Source organism: Carettochelys insculpta, chromosome 1 (assembly GCF_033958435.1).
Source record: "Carettochelys insculpta isolate YL-2023 chromosome 1, ASM3395843v1, whole genome shotgun sequence".
In the NCBI taxonomy this organism is placed as follows: domain Eukaryota; kingdom Metazoa; phylum Chordata; order Testudines; family Carettochelyidae; genus Carettochelys; species Carettochelys insculpta.
In genome coordinates, this window is record NC_134137.1 from 276801114 (window position 1) to 276816778 (window position 15665).

At 43.2% G+C, this 15665-nt stretch overlaps 1 protein-coding gene across 4 annotated transcripts in view; it reads right to left on the reverse strand.

The window, feature by feature from the left end:
• The window catches only part of SYN3 (synapsin III), a 262176-nt gene that overhangs the window by 203223 nt on the left and 43288 nt on the right, over nucleotides 1–15665 (reverse strand). For 3 of the 4 annotated variants that reach the window (XM_075008116.1, XM_075008135.1, XM_075008124.1), the window contains exon 4: nucleotides 3511–3667. In XM_075008116.1, coding sequence (XP_074864217.1) covers nucleotides 3511–3667 — 157 coding nt within the window. Of the gene's footprint in view, nucleotides 1–3510; nucleotides 3668–14149; nucleotides 14153–15665 lie in introns of all 4 variants that reach the window. The other variant, XM_075008129.1, reaches the window with a different exon arrangement.

Consider the following 15665-nt stretch of genomic DNA (forward strand, 5'->3'; position numbering starts at 1 on the left):
CTCCATTATTTGAATTTGTCACAGAAGACAAAAAGAGATATCCCTGTTCAGAGAAACAAAATACTCTGCATGGAAAAATGAATGCTGCTTCTGCCTCTGCCTTCTACCTCCATCTGAGCACAAGACAGTGGTTAATTGTGGACTGTGTAATTCAGACAGCAATGCTAATCTGAGGAATTAATTTCCTAATGCAGCAATTGTTTGAAGTGGCAACTATGTATGCGTTCCAAAGCATCGGCTTTAATTGCAGACCTGGTGTAAGTAAAGTGAGGAATCAAAAGTTAAGGCCTTTGTTCTCTAAATGTGCAGATGGGATAGAGGCCAGCTGTACACATGGCACCATGGAAGAGGGAGGGGAGGCTCTGATCACTGAAAAGAGAAACAAACATGCTACTATGGAATCATGCATCTATACACCCTCAGCTGAGCTCCGTTCCCCTTCCTCACTTAGCTCAGCCATGCTCGCCTGGCAAGGCTGGCTCAATTCCAGCGGAGTTCCAAAGTGATCCTGGTTTGTGCCCCCACTTCCTCCTCTTGAGGAGCTTCCACTCCCAGCTCCCGTGAAGTGTCCACCTCACAGTTGGGAAGCTGGTGGGGCTCCCACCAAGTAGGGCATGAGGTCTGTAGCAGTGGGAGATTTGCAGGATGGCCACAGTGCGGCTGAGCTCTCTCACCTTCTGGCATGCTGGTTGAAGTGCCCTGGCCTCCATCTGATTCTGATGCTCATCCCTGTCAGGCCGCAGGTTCCCCATTCTTTTTGCAATCGGCATGCAGGCAGCTATCATGCTTTGGTCGGCCCTTAACTGGACTTGCACTCCCCATAGTCCAGAGAGACCGAGGACTTCTGTCCTGGCCCAGGCAGGAGCACATCTAGGTGTGGCACTCTCTGCGCTGAGCCAGCACAGCTAGAGACTCACAAAGGCAGGCTAGTGGGTGTGCTCACCAAAGTGGACAACCAGGAAAAGGCATTTCAAAGACACACAGTGGTTTTTACAGAGAGAGTGGGCTTCCAGTCACAATGACACGTGCCAGTGGAGTTCCAAGCTGTGCCCAGAGTGGCCACTATTGCAGGGGCAGAGACAGGGTGCGGGGACAGCTGCTGGTGGACTAGAAGAGTTGATCAAGAAAGTCAATATCTACTCTAGCACTACTTTGATGGAAGCAGGTTGACTTTGGCTATGCATCATTTGGGAAGGGGGTTCTTGTACTGATGTAACGAGATTTCTATACTGACAGCAGATGAATTTCGGTGGAGATGCATACCAAATTAAGTTGAAATGAGTCAACTTAGGTTGATTTAACTTTGTAGTGTACATCAGGCCTATGGAGGCTTTAAGATTAGCCTCATTTATAGCTCACTATAATCATCAAAGTAGAAAGTTGCACACTCTTGTTTATAGTGAGAGACAGGGAGCTGTGTTAGTCTGTATTCTATCAAAACAAACAAGCAGTCATGTAGCACTTTAAAGACTAACAAAATAATTTATTAGGTGATGAGCTTTCGTGGGACAGACCCACTCTTGTTTATGCCTGAGTAAGCAGTGCAACAAATGCAGATGAAATGATGAAGACACATGGGATAACTGATGATCCAGAGGAATCTCTAAATTGAAAACCTCATTGACAACCCCCTCGATTGTTGGGGCAGACGTCCTTGAAAGAGGCTCAAAATGCACATACACACCAACCATTTCCAGAGTCACTGGGGACTACTGCATGCTCAGGCTTGGAAAATCTGGCTACTTTCTCCTGTTTGTATAAAGTCAGCAGATGGGGTCTTAAGCCCAGCAGCTCAGTAACCACTCACAGCATTCACCTATGGCTGTGATAGCTTGGGTTTATTCCCAGCATTGCTTCTGCGTAGTTCCAGCCCTGTTCCTGCCCTGTCTCCCTCTCAGTAACTTGGTTCTGACCTTCAGCTCCTGGTTCTGACTCCAGTTCTGACCCTTGGCTCCGGCCTCTCATGCCTACACCAGCCAGTGTTCAGTGACACTGGCTACCACAACAGGTTTGAATTGTGAAGGTGTGTTCTGTACCACAGGTACCTTTTTGACTAGGAAATGGACTGAAAGCGCACCTGCCAAACAGGGTAGTCACAAGATAACAGTTTTTAGTCATTACTGACCTCAGCTGAATTTGAGCCACCACCCAAGAGATGGAAGACTTAGTGGGGGTTATAAATTCAAAGAAAGCAAAAGTTGTGGTTACCTAATAATGATGGTTAGTTCCTTGCTACTGTCTTCTCTGTCTAACATCTGATATTTGTGCACCTATGGATGAGACTTTCTACAGCTGCATCAGCAGAGACCCTCTGCAGAAGAAATTGGGAAGGCTATTATCCCACAACCCCAAACACAAAGGGTGGAAACTGAAGTCCATAGCCCCAATGCCCCTCAGATCCAGAATTGTGCTGGAGAGAATCTCACCCAAGAGGCCCAACCCTTTCCACCCAGCCACATAAGCATGGCTGGAACAAAGCCAGTCTGAAGGAGCAGAGACAAGCAGCTGCAGCAGAATCTACGGACTCCAGAGATGTTTGACTTTTTAACAGCTTTTACTCAGGATAGCCTTTCCCCATGGCTGACTGGCTGTTTGCTGTTTCTTAGCTTTTACCTCAGCCTCACTATACCTGCCTTCCAGGCTCCTGTATTCACATTTTACTCTAACTTCCCCCCTTTACTGTGCCCTCTACCTTGTTATTGTCTCAGTTAGTCCATTCCAAAAGAACTCCCGCACCCCCACCCCCACAAAAACCAACAACAACAACAACAAAAATAACACCTGCTGGCACCAGCATGACATTTGCAAATCGCTGCATTGTTCACTCTGCTCAGTGTAATATCCCCTCCCCACAATACTTTGTCTTGTCTGTTTAGATTGTAGGCTTTTTGGTGCAGGGACTGTCTCTTGTTATATGTTTGTACAGGGCCTGACACAATGGGGCATTGATTTCAGCTGGGGTCTCATGTGCTGACATAATACAAATATGAAATAGTCATAGGCTTACAGAATCCATTTTATGAATCACTGTCTACATATCTTCTAGAACAGGGTGTACTAATGGCTCACACAAATTAAAATACATTCCTGAGCCAGCCCAGTGGCCTATCGGTATTGATCTGTACCGCCACAAAAGAGATCTAGATTTAATTGCAGCTCTTGTCTCCCGGGTAGCCAAGTGACAGAATCTGGGACTGCTGAAGAAGCCTTATGCTTAGGGCAAGTACGTTACTAAGAAGTGAGTAACTTCTCACTTGTGCCAGCTACTGTTCCAAGTGAGTGGCTGCCCCGATCCTATACCTCATCAGAGGAAGTCAGATAGGTTAATAAAAGAGCCAGGTTGTCAGGCTCCCAAAGGAGTCACCCAAACACTTCTCTAAGGCTAGCAGAGTGACGGCTGCAAAAAGATGGGCTCCTGCTAGGAAAAACTGGTGTCTGACTTTGGAACGCCATCAGCTACAGACTTTTCTGGTCCAGTGCTCTCAGTAATCAACTCGGACGATCACCTACCACCCAGGGCTTGCTGCAGAAGTTGTAGATGGAGTAAAAGGAGTTGACACTCTGGATTCCGCCATATTGAAGGCCAATGATGAGGCTGCGGAAGTCCTCTCCCAGAGCCATGCTGTATGCATGCTGTCGGGTCAGAACAAAGTCAGGCTTGAAGGACCTAGAAGACACAATTGAGTGATTTTTATAAAACTTATCAGCAAGGCTCCTTTCCTTTCCCCCTTTTGTTTCTAGCCTCCCCACTCTTGATGCTCTCCAAATAGGCTGGCCTTTCTTAGGCTGCAGTACTGTATCAATTATAGTACAAAGAAAAACCTAGTGATCAAGACAATTAAAATTCAACATAACCGCAAGGGCTTAGAAACTGTCCAGACAGATTTGTCACAGTTTCCGCTTCAGGCAGGCTCACACAGGAACAATCTATAACAGAAGCCAAATATCATAAATGCTCTGATGGGGTGGAGGAATTCTCCTGAGTAATTCTCTTTTGAGAATCTTGGCCATATTTGGTGACACTTGTTGCAATGTGCTGCACAGATGAAGGAGAAAGAGGCTGTTTTCTAACCATGGAACTGGATACTGAAATAAATCCCTGAGGCTGGGAAGATCATGTGTGAATTTCCAAAGAGACCTCACACATCCATACATCCACACACATTCCCTTTTAATCAGAGACTGCTATGCATGTTGGGCACAGAAAGCTAGAACACTGACACCTAGGGAGCATAACTAACAAATTTTCAGGGTCCTTATCCATCACTGCCTGAGCAACCAGCTCATTAAGCTAGTCAAGCCCTGCCCTAATGATTTCAAATGTAGCCACCCTCTAAGCAAACTGGAGGTCTTCCAATGTGAGGCAGTAGAAGATAAGTTTAAGTGTCATCCAGATGGAGGTCATCCTTTTGCATACCGTATCTTAGGGTCAGATCAAAGCATTTGGAAACCGGAATTGCAAAGGTTGCCCAAAACCGAATTCTGCAGTTTGTTCCTGAATGCACTGGAGGGACTTTTCCACTGACTATGCGGACTACTTTACACTAAAAGTTTGCATCAAGGGTATTGAAAACAAAAACAACAACTTCCATATTGCATTAAAGTTCTTAAGTGAAAGTATTTCTGTCCCCAGGTCTCATTACCTCATGGACTTTGAATATTTTCCTTGCTATGAGGCTATAATTTCAATCCTTAGGATGAATGAATTGGAAATAGCCATTGCTCTGGCTGCGAAACCTGAGATGGTGACTCTGGGCCAGACTGAGGCAAAGAGCACTGAAACCTGACCCCCCCCATTGCTTGTTTTAATTTTTTTATTTGCTGGCCTTGAGCTTTGGTTATTAACCTAGCCATGGCAGGAAGGACACTCTGCCCTTGTTAGGAGGCAAGATGCAGAGGTTCTGAAACATCAGACGACCTCCCCTGTATTATTTCTAACCCACAAGGGCTCTTTAATGCAGTGGTCACCAAAGATGGTGTGTTTCCCAATCAGTGAAATGTTCAATAAGCATGAGGAGAGCTTCACTAGTGCGTGTGCAGCTGATTTATGGATCTTCCTAAGGTCAATGAAGGTGTGGCAAGTGGTGATCACATGCTGCGAAACAGCAAGAGAATACAAATCTTGGCAGTTTAGCTGCCCTACTTCTGCTGGTGTACCATGTAGAAACCCATGACAAGGCAGCCAAACCTCCCCAGAAAAGAAATGAGCTCACATTTAGGATTCAGTGCCCCAGTCGGCAGTTGAGCAATCTAGGTTCTAAGCACTCAGATGCTTGAGGTGCATCTCACCTTCCCTCAGATGCAAGACAATTGGTTGGCATAGCAGCACAGCGTCAAAAACCACCCACCACCCAAACCCTGCTCTGCAATCAGTTTGGGAACTGGGGCTTACTGTATGTGTCTTGGTGCTATCTTTTGGGCCTGCACATAAACCTGCTATATTGACCTGCACACCTTCCCCCAATCCCTGCCCCATCCAATGGCAAACATTCAAGGGTAAGATGGAGAATAACACTCTAAAAAAGCTGCTATCAACAGAGAAAAACACTCTTACAGACATCAGCCCACTAGAAGGTGAGAAAATTATGGACTTTAAGATACCAGAAAAGCAGGAAATCCCACTATAGCAGATGGAAATGATAATGCAGAGTTAAAGATGGAGCCCTGCTATCTAAACACTGTATCATATATGAGAATAGGATCAGTTTCATTGGTCAGAACCCCTCTGCTAAAAGAGCACTGGAAGAGGGAAGAAGTTGCCAGTAACCATAGCCAAGAGCAGGAATCTGCCCCGCTGTTGCCCCTGGCTATGAAACACTCGTAAGCAACAGCTGAGAAGTGGATCTCTCTTTGGAGGTGTGGGACAAGGGCCACATCCCAAGGTATCTTGAACAATGAAAAACAAGAGGAATGAAAGCAGCTACTAAGGAAAAATAGCAACAAGTGCAATGAAGAGGAATTTTGTAGACATCTATAGAAGGGAGACTGAACCTAGTGGGAAAATTGGAAGCCAAAGGTTAAAAGTTGCAAAAAGAGAGCTCAAAAGGAAAGCAAAAGGCATCAGCCCTTTGGGAGCTGGTGAGCCAGCAACTTGTAATGGTGGATATGTGAATAGAAAGCAGCTGCTTGTCCTAGTACCTGGGAAGTAAGAAGCTTGGGTTCTACACAGAAGAGGCTAGAGCTCAATCATAAACATTTAGCTTTCTTAGGAGAGCAAGGGGAGATCGCTTTTGAAACAATTATTCATCCATGAAGCAAACCACGTTCTAATACAATAAACCCCTGAATTTCAGGATGGCTAATGGTATTACAATTTCTTTTCCAAGTTCCACTTATCCTCACAAACCAGCAACAGAAATGACAGGCAAAAGTGAAAGCTGACCCTATCTAAAAATAGAAAGGGGTCAGAGAAGACTCACTTTTCAAATGACAATAAAATAAAATGGGGCCAGACAAGTTCTGTAGCATCTGTGCAGTGAAGTCTCAAGTACCCTCATCTGATGGGGCTAGTAGTACAGAGATGGTACGCATGCTCAGATCTTGACCAACCCCCTCAAACCAGGTTTCAGAACAGCATTGATGGGTCTTTTTTGCACAGAACCACATCTGGGGCTTCTTGGCCAAATCTAAAGTTGCCTGAAAGCAGATAGGCAGAGAAAGAAGCTGCTACAGACAGAGCTGAATGTGAAAATCCAGAACAGCAGCTGAGAACATACCAGCAATAATTTGTAGCTGTGCCTTGTACGCTTCGCATAGGTGCCCTACCTTTCCTAGGTGGAAGTAGGTTTCCTGAATGCACACAGCCTCCTCCCTACTCTGGCCAGATGGCTAAAGCTTTTGGGAGACAGGCAAGTCCTTCTTCATCCCAGCCTCTCCAAAAGCCCTTTCCCATACCAGGCAGAATCTAAAAATGTAAGTCAAATTGTCATTTACACTACACACCACTTTGGCGCGTAAAACAGCTTTCAAATGTTGAGAGCTTTAACTAGAATAGCACTCAGAACTGTAGGATACATGAGACTCTGATCCTCTGTCATTTAAACTCTCCAACGAAGTTTCATTTTCAGGTTAAGCTGATTTGCAATATTCTATTTCTTAAAATGTCTTTTAGCTTTAGGCAGTGCTTTTTCTGTGCTGGTACTTGCCGGTACTGAGTACCAGCACCTTGGCAGTCCCAGCCATGGGATTGGCTGGGAGGTGACTGAGGGGTGGGGAGCTGGCTCCTCTTTTTATTTTTATTTTTATTTTTTTTACAAAAAAGCACTGGGTTTATTCTTCACTAATGCAGGCCTTTGTCACTTCTAGGCTTGGACTACAGTAATATTTTCTGTTTATCTATAACCTCCAGAAGCTCCAAACAGTGCAGAGTATAACTGACCACCTGTGAGTGGTGCAGTTCACCACAAGCTCATTGCAGTAGTGTCCTAGTTGGACAGAGCTTGTCACTTGTGCTAGGTACTATTCCACGTGACTGGCTGCTGCTCACCTTATACTTCATCACAGCAGTGAAAATTGGCTGAAAGTTCTTTCTGTCCATTTCCACACTGGCAACAGTGGCTCACAGCTGAAGGCCTCCGGTCTTTGGAACCTGGGAGAGTCTTGACTATAATGACACCATACAGGGCATTGATTTTGCTTAGCACTTGAGTGGTTGCTTTCTGTCCTGCTCCAACATTTCAATTGTTTTCTAAATGATCAAACTAATTTTAGTGATGGACCCAACGCAGGGACTTTAGGGAAATTTAAGATCTGAAGCCAGATCTTAACTTCTTGGCTCATGCACAAGTATACCTAAATTTGAGTTTCAATTTTTACAATTAGAAGTCCTGTGGCACCTTATAGACTAACAGATATTTCCAATTAATGTTTGCAATTATACACCTTTGTGGTCTTGGCAATAGGTGTGATAGAAATTAGCAAATAAACTTTTAAAGGACAATTCAAGAGGATTTTTTAATTGTTCCCAGAGCTGAACGCTCAAGGAGCAGTAGTAGCTCTGACAGTGAAGAATGCTCTAAGGAGCACAAGAGAATCAGATCTGAAAATACCATCAGTGACCTTTTACTGGAATAATTAGGTTTGCCAGATGTTGTGGGCTGGAACACAGCAAATTAAACTAGCAAGTTCTGCTGAAAGGTGTCATTTCCTATTTCCTGGTTCTGATTACAGACTTAACCTGGTCCTAGACCTGGTCCTTCAGCTGTTCATGGAAGTCTCCAAAGAGTTTCAAGAACGTTACAAAAATATAATTTGGGAGTATGTTATGCTGCCAAAACATCTTTTAAGATCCCTTCCCTCTCCCATCAATAAGTCAGCTCCAGTCAAAAATTATGTCTGCTTCTGAAGATTAGGTCTGTTTGAACTAGCACTTTACTTTGTACCATTAGATATTTTTTTGTGATTGTGAGCAAATCATCTACTCATTTCAGCAGGTACCAGCCTCAAGCTTGCTCTAAATTACTTCTTCAAAACAGACATATCTATTGGTCTAAGGACAAAGGGAGTCACAAAACTGGGTTACATGCTACTCACACACAGAGTAGAAGGTTGCATTACTGTGGCACAATTTTTATCTTTGCATGGGATGATGAGTTTAAAGAGTTCTTTAACCATTCCACAACAGGAGGCCTTTCTTTCAGTCTCACAGGGCACTCTGTTTCTCATGTCTGTACAAGAAGGCATCTTGAATACCAAAGACTGGATTAAAGTATCTCAAGTTTTCTGAGTGGCCTACATGGTTCACCTGAATCCTCTTTCAAAGCCTCTCCTATCCTTCCAGTACTCAAAGAACAGAAAGTGTATAACTGAGCAATAAGACACAAAATGTCTATGTATTGCCAGGAGATTAACGAGGTCTCCAAGCAATGTTCTGAGGCACAAGGCCAAACACTGAAGTGATTTCAGCAACCTAAACAGTGCCATAATCCCCCAAAGTATGCCCTACTTCAGGTGTGTCTGAGCTAATATAAAATGACATTTATGAAATATGAGCAAGTCTTGTCTGTGCATTACCTGGGTGTTAGTGATACTGTTATGACATCACTGACAACTAATGACAGAGCTTGGCTGGTTTTGGTTTTACATCCATTATTATATATTTCACAAGGTTAGAATTACTGTACATTACCTCATTTCTCACTATATTAATTTAATTATTGTGAAGTAGAAAATCTATTCCAACCAAACCCTCACATCTTAATTTTCAACAGAAAGGGGCAAACTCTCCCCGACCTTACTGTGCATCTATTCTAGGAACTAACTTCGAAGTTAACTTCAAAGTTAGGCGCTACTTGGAAGTAGCCTGCAGAGAGTCTACACACGTTTTCCTGTACTTCGAAGCAGGGAGCTCAACTTCAAAGTCATAACTCTATTCCTGGGAATAGAGTAGTGTCCTACTTCGAAGCAGGGTGTGGGTAGATGCGCAACTTCAAAGTCTGTTACTTTTGAAGTTGTACTTCAAAGTAAGCAACTTTGAAGTTATTTGTGCAGTGTAGACGTCACCTTACTTATGCAAAGAATCCCACTGAACTACAGCTGAACTCAATGGGGCTTCTCATATAAGTCATGTGATTGGGACTTGGTCTTTGGAAAACATTATTCAATAGTATTAAGAAGAGGAGTCCTATTTTAACCAGCCAATTACAGATTCTTGTGGCATAGAAAAATCTACATATGGCAGAAAGCGTCCAGTGGACAAGAGAAGGGGATTATGGGAAAGAGCACTGGGAGCTTCTTCAGAACAGGCATATCTATTGGTGCAAGGACTAGTGAGTTGTAAACCTGGGTTACATGTTACTCAAGTTATACATAAGCAGTCTCCAAACATCATCACCATTTTGTTACTTGTAAACTGAACAAATTTGTTATGAAACACAGTAATGGACAATAAACATAGAACTTCATAAAGTCATTTTTGTAACCACATTTTGGAACAGAATCATACTTTAGCAAATGTGATAGAAATGAAAAAAAAAACATTGGGGAAGAGACTGACGATTCCTCTGTTATATTAAGGGTGGAAGCCAATGGGATTGTACATGTGCAGGACTGGCACAATTCAATTTTTGTTATTTTATCATTTCAGCTGATAACAGCAAAGTTCAGTTTTAAGATTTTTTATTTTTATCCATGTACATTTTCACACATTTGGAAAAAAATGGGTTTTGAGCTTTTAAATGTTTACAGCTGTGGGAAATTGAGAGGGCATCCAACAATTATTTAATGGCAAATGCTGATATTCAAAATGTTAAAGTTCACAAGCATTACAAGCACATATTCACAATAAAACATCTAAAACATAAAATAAATATTAAATGAACTCAAATGAGTTGTTTGTTGATGTGTGTCTACAGTGAAATCAACATTTAGTGACATTTACTAATAAAAAATCTAATCTTTCCACTATTATACCTGTACAACAAAGCAAACTTTGCCCCATCATTTCCAACATTCATTTTCCTCTGAAACAATACTTAATAACAGCCCATGAAGAAAAACATATTAATAGGAGTGAAAAGTGACCAGATACTTTAACCAGCTTTTACATTCAGTTCACGATTGAGCTTGGCTTGAAAATTTCTGAGCATAAGTAATAAATGTAAATGTGAAAGGGCCAGGGAGGGGTTTTAATCTCTAAATTGTTCCCCACCCTTGTCTGGTAACAGGGACTTCTGCTTTCTGGCAGCTGCCTCCACTCCAAATGTTCCTAATAGCTGTCAGCATCCTACTCACACGTCGGCTGGAGGCCAGCTGCTGCAGAGGTGAAGAGGGACATTATTCATCTGGGATACAACTAAACCCCAATGAGAGAAACAGTCCCTGGAAGCAGCTGTTTAACAACAGCAACTGGGATGGATGCAACGAAAGAAAATCTTAACCTCTCCATTGTGGCTGCTGCTAAATACAAGCGGGGAACATGGTGCAGGAATAAGACAATCACTTCTCTTGTGGGAACAGTTACTAGGGTTTATAAAAAGTGGGATGAATATGTTAGATTGTTAAACATGTAAATACAGGCTGCTAAATTCTACCTTGATTTACAGCTTTTACTAAAACCCACATACTTCTCTAGACTCCTGTGTGCTGTGCTGAAGGTAGCAGTTTGCTAGGATTGTGGTGGAGGGGGAGGGTTGTTTTTTCTTAAAATACATATTTTAAAATTTACATTCCATTTGAAGTATACCAGTATGACATCTCTCTAAAATAATCAGCCAAATTTGTTGCATTTGAAATACATTAATTCTCCTGTATACTTTGTGTTAAATGCATGATACATTATAACACAGCACATTCTCCGGATCATGGAAAAACTATACATTAAATATATTATTTTTCCGTCTGGCTGTTGGAAGACTACATTCTCCAGATCTCTTTCTTCATCCTCCTAAATTTTCCTTCCTTTGCAGGGATTTTCAGTTTGGCTTTTAAAAAGACAGGACATTCTCCTAAAATGTGCAGGGAATTTAGCCAAATGGTGAAGAGGCACCAGCTAGGGCTCTTCTACGAAGCAAGATTTCTGGAAGATGTCAGAGATGACCACAGAGTTTCCCATTAGAGGACATACCGGATCAACACATACCCACCCTCTGTCTCTCAAACCACTTTCATACGCCTTCTGGAAATACCTCTTTGCAAAACAACTGACTGAAAGAACAAATCCCTTAGTGGTAAGCAACCCCAGGGTGACAAAAAGTACTGACCCCCTAGTAGTGAGCTCTCCTAATATGTAGCAAGAAAATATCTTCATAGACAGAAAATTAACCACCTTTTTTAAAGGACAGACCTGTGTCATAGAGTATCCACTTTTTTGGGGTGGGTAGGGCCCTTTATAACAGGTAAACATCCATTTGAGACAGGTGGTCATCCATGTGTAGAATTAAAGTGTTCACATTCCAAACCTGGCGACTCTCGTATGAAAGGAATGTACTTGTCTCTCATGGTGGGCAGATGCCGAACAGCAGGAAAAGACCTGCTTCCAACATGGCAAGTTGTGCATGAAAGTGGCAGTTTCCTATCCCATGAAATCATACAGATCACAGTGCAGAAGTATGTAATGGAGAAATGTACTTTAGGACATGATAGATTTAGGACTGTGATGCAACAGGTTCCAGCTGTGTCACTAGAACACATGCAAGTGCTAAATCAGCTGGAATCAACAGAGCAGTCACTATTAAAGAGACGAACGGGTTTGTACTGAGGAAATAGAGCATTAATTGGCCTTTCCAATGTTGTGATTGACAGGAGAATTTCAACCTCCTAGCAAAGTGAAGCATGGGCACTGTTAGACAAATGGCTGAATTGCAGACAAAGGTTGTAGTACTAAACCTTTTCCTTACAAGAGACGTGTGTTCACCTCCCTGTAGGGTTTCCTTCCCAATGATCAGTTTTTTTCAACATGTCTGGTTTCATTTCTCTTCACTTTCAGTATCTCTCTCTGCCAGAAGCCAATTCTGTCTCAGTTTGATCCGACTTAACTAACCCGGCATGTATTGTATAAGCTACGTAGGTACATACAAGACTCGTCACTACACTACCTCCACCGCTCATAGGGAGTCAATTATTGGTGTTATGGCAGGTCCTTTGAAGGCCTGACTCACGGACCAAGACACTATTGTGGGGGGCACCATACAAACACACACAGAGTTGGTCCTTGGCCTGGACGTTTCTAACACTACCGGTGGATAGTGCTAAACAAGATTGCTTTAACTGAAGGGGCCAGCCCAGGAGGCAGAAAGATGGAAGCAATCCAATGCCTATTTATTCCCTGTCTTTACAAATCTGAATCTCTCTTACAGAAGCTGTTTTCCGCTTTGAAAGAAAAGAGTCATGGATAGCTTGGTACTCTGTTTTTCCCTCCACATCTACCAGAGACAACAACGGCAGGCTTGCTAAACCTGGAAGGAAAACACAGCCCTGCATTTTGTCTAGTGCGGAGAGAGAGAGGGGACAGCTTAGGAGTTTAAGTCTCCAGTTAGAAATATACAAGGAATCAGATTAACTCAGCTCTCCCTCTGAAACATACAATAAGTTCCCTGGGCCCAGTTTTCATTTCCAGGGAGGCCGTTTACCTTATTCTGGAAGGGTAAAGGAGCTCAAGTGGGTGTAAGTATCAGAGAGGTAGCTGTGTTAGTCTGCAGCTTCGAGAACAACAAGAAGTCTTGTGGCACCTTATAGACTAACAGATATTTTGGAGCATAAGCTTTCATGGGCAAAGACCCGCTTCATCAGATGCATGAATGGGGAGGGGGTGGTTTCAGAGGGGTATTTAAAGAGTGGGATCCCAGTAAGAGGGAGGGTCAGAGCTGACAAGGTCTATTCAGCAAGGTGGAAATGGCCCAGTATCAACAGCACTTATCAAAAGAGGAAAAAACAAGTCAGATCAGAGGGGGGGATAAGAGCCATTGTCAAGTCTAATGGGGAGATATTAACACCCAGGGCAGAGAGGAAGTATGGTCTCGTGTGTGTTTTTATCCCATACTATACAAATTTTGCGGGCTGGGGCTCCTGACTGAAAAGGGAGTTGTGGAGGAAGTTGCAAGGTTATTTTGGGGGGCGGGGAGGGTCTCAGCATTAGCATCATTACCTCTGCGCTGTCTTTAGAGCTGGGTGGTGGGAGAGTGGCTACTGTAGGCCAGCTGTCCAGCTCTGAAGGAAATGCTCCACCAGCAGCACGGATGTAAGTGCGGCAATACCATACCATGTCATCCTCACCTCCATGCGGCTCCTGTCAGAAACGGGTGGCTGGGGGGTTGTGGCTGCTGACTGCGGCTTGTTCTACACTAGACTTTACAGCTGACTGCAGATATGTAATTCTAGCTATGGCAATTTGCGCAGCTAGAATCGACGTATCTGCAATCTACTGTAAGGTCTGTCCTCACTGAGAAAGTTTGACGTGAGCGTTTCTCCCGTCAACCTCCCTTACCCCTCCTGACAGAAGCGGATCGGGGGTTGACTGCCAACTCCAGACAAATCAGCTTTGCGCATCTTTACCAGATGTGTAAAATCAAACTCCAGCAGATCGACCCTGAATGAGTCAATCTCCTCATAAGTATAGACAAGCCCTGAGGGTCCAGCTCTGCAGGCAGCAGCACAGAAGTAAGGGCAGCCACAGCATACCCCACCATCCTTATTTCTGTGCTGGTGCTGACACCGACTCTGCCTTCTGTGCCAGGATCCTGGACAGCAGCTGCTGCTCTCTAGCTGCCACCAGCAGCAGGGGCTCAGAAGTATGGGTAGCAGTACCACAACCCCCTGCACGCAATAATCTTGTGCCGCCCCCCCCAACAAGTTCTTTTGGGATCAGGACCTATACAACTATAATATATTGACATTTCACATTTAAATAGATGAAATCATGAAATTTACAGTTTTAGAAACCCCATGAATATGACCATGAAATGAATCACAAATGTGGTAGGACCCTATTCTTAACCTAACAGTATATACTCTACAGGGCCTTTGCTATTTTAAATGGGTAATACTAACCCTTGCTGCGGTACTCAGTTGCCCTTAAAAAAAAAACAGCAGTTATGTAGCACGTTCAAGACTATGACAGATCTGAAGAAGTGGGTCTGTCCCACGAAAGCTCATCACCTAATAAATCATTTTGTTAGTCTTTAAAGTGCTACATGACTGCTGGTTTGTTTTGTTAGAATACAGACTAATACAGCTACCTCTCTGTTACTATTCAGTTACCACTAGAAGAGAATTGTGTAGTGGTGATTGGTTTTTTTTTGGTGGGGAGGAGGAACAATCCTAAATGTGCATATTAATGAGGTAAAAGTCCTACCTATGTTACAGAAAAAGGGGATTTCTAGGCATTCAGGACATGAAAAATAAAGCACCAGCAGTATATCTTGCAATATAGATATGTTCTGACTGCTTCTGAAAAGCTCAGCTGATAATTAACGCAGATTTAGTGAGATGTGGGAGGGAAAAATATGACCTCCAGAACTATTCATCCATAGGATCATTTCACATCACCTGTGGCTAGAGTAATGAGACACCCCACAGTTCTTGGGACCATTCCAATCTTAGCAGCTTTGTCTTATACACAGAAATATACCTTCCTTCCCTCCACCCAAAATAAAAAAAAGATCTTGATTTTTCACACTTGCTATTTGGTCATGCTACCTCTGGCTTACATGCATCACCTGAACCAAACCCCCAAATAACCCCTTGCCAAGAAATAATAATCTCTTTCTTAAGTTGTTCTTTAGTCAACATTTTCTGCATTCTATGACCTTGAATTGGTAATCCTCTTCAGCTTCTCCTGTTCTTTCCAGTAGCCCTGGACTGCATCAGCCCTTCCATCCTCTGAATGAGTATAAGCAGTTCCTTAAGCAGAAGCTTGCTCACTGTGGTCTGGGTATTTTAGATGTAGAAACTATTAATGCATTTTCTGAGGAATTCTCTGCTCCTCATGTTTGCAGAGAGTGTTAACTTAGAACCTCTCTAATTTATTCCCACAATATTACAGACCTGTCAATCCTTCACAGCTACTTTAAGGTTTCTCTTTTACTGTGACTAGAATTAACTAAACCACAGTGAGCATCAAATTATCTTCATAAGGGGTCTGTGGATGCATGTGCGTGAAGAGCATGCCTGAGTGACGCTGTCTGTGGCATGGCCGGATTTATGGAAGGTATGTGCTCTTGTGGTTAAAA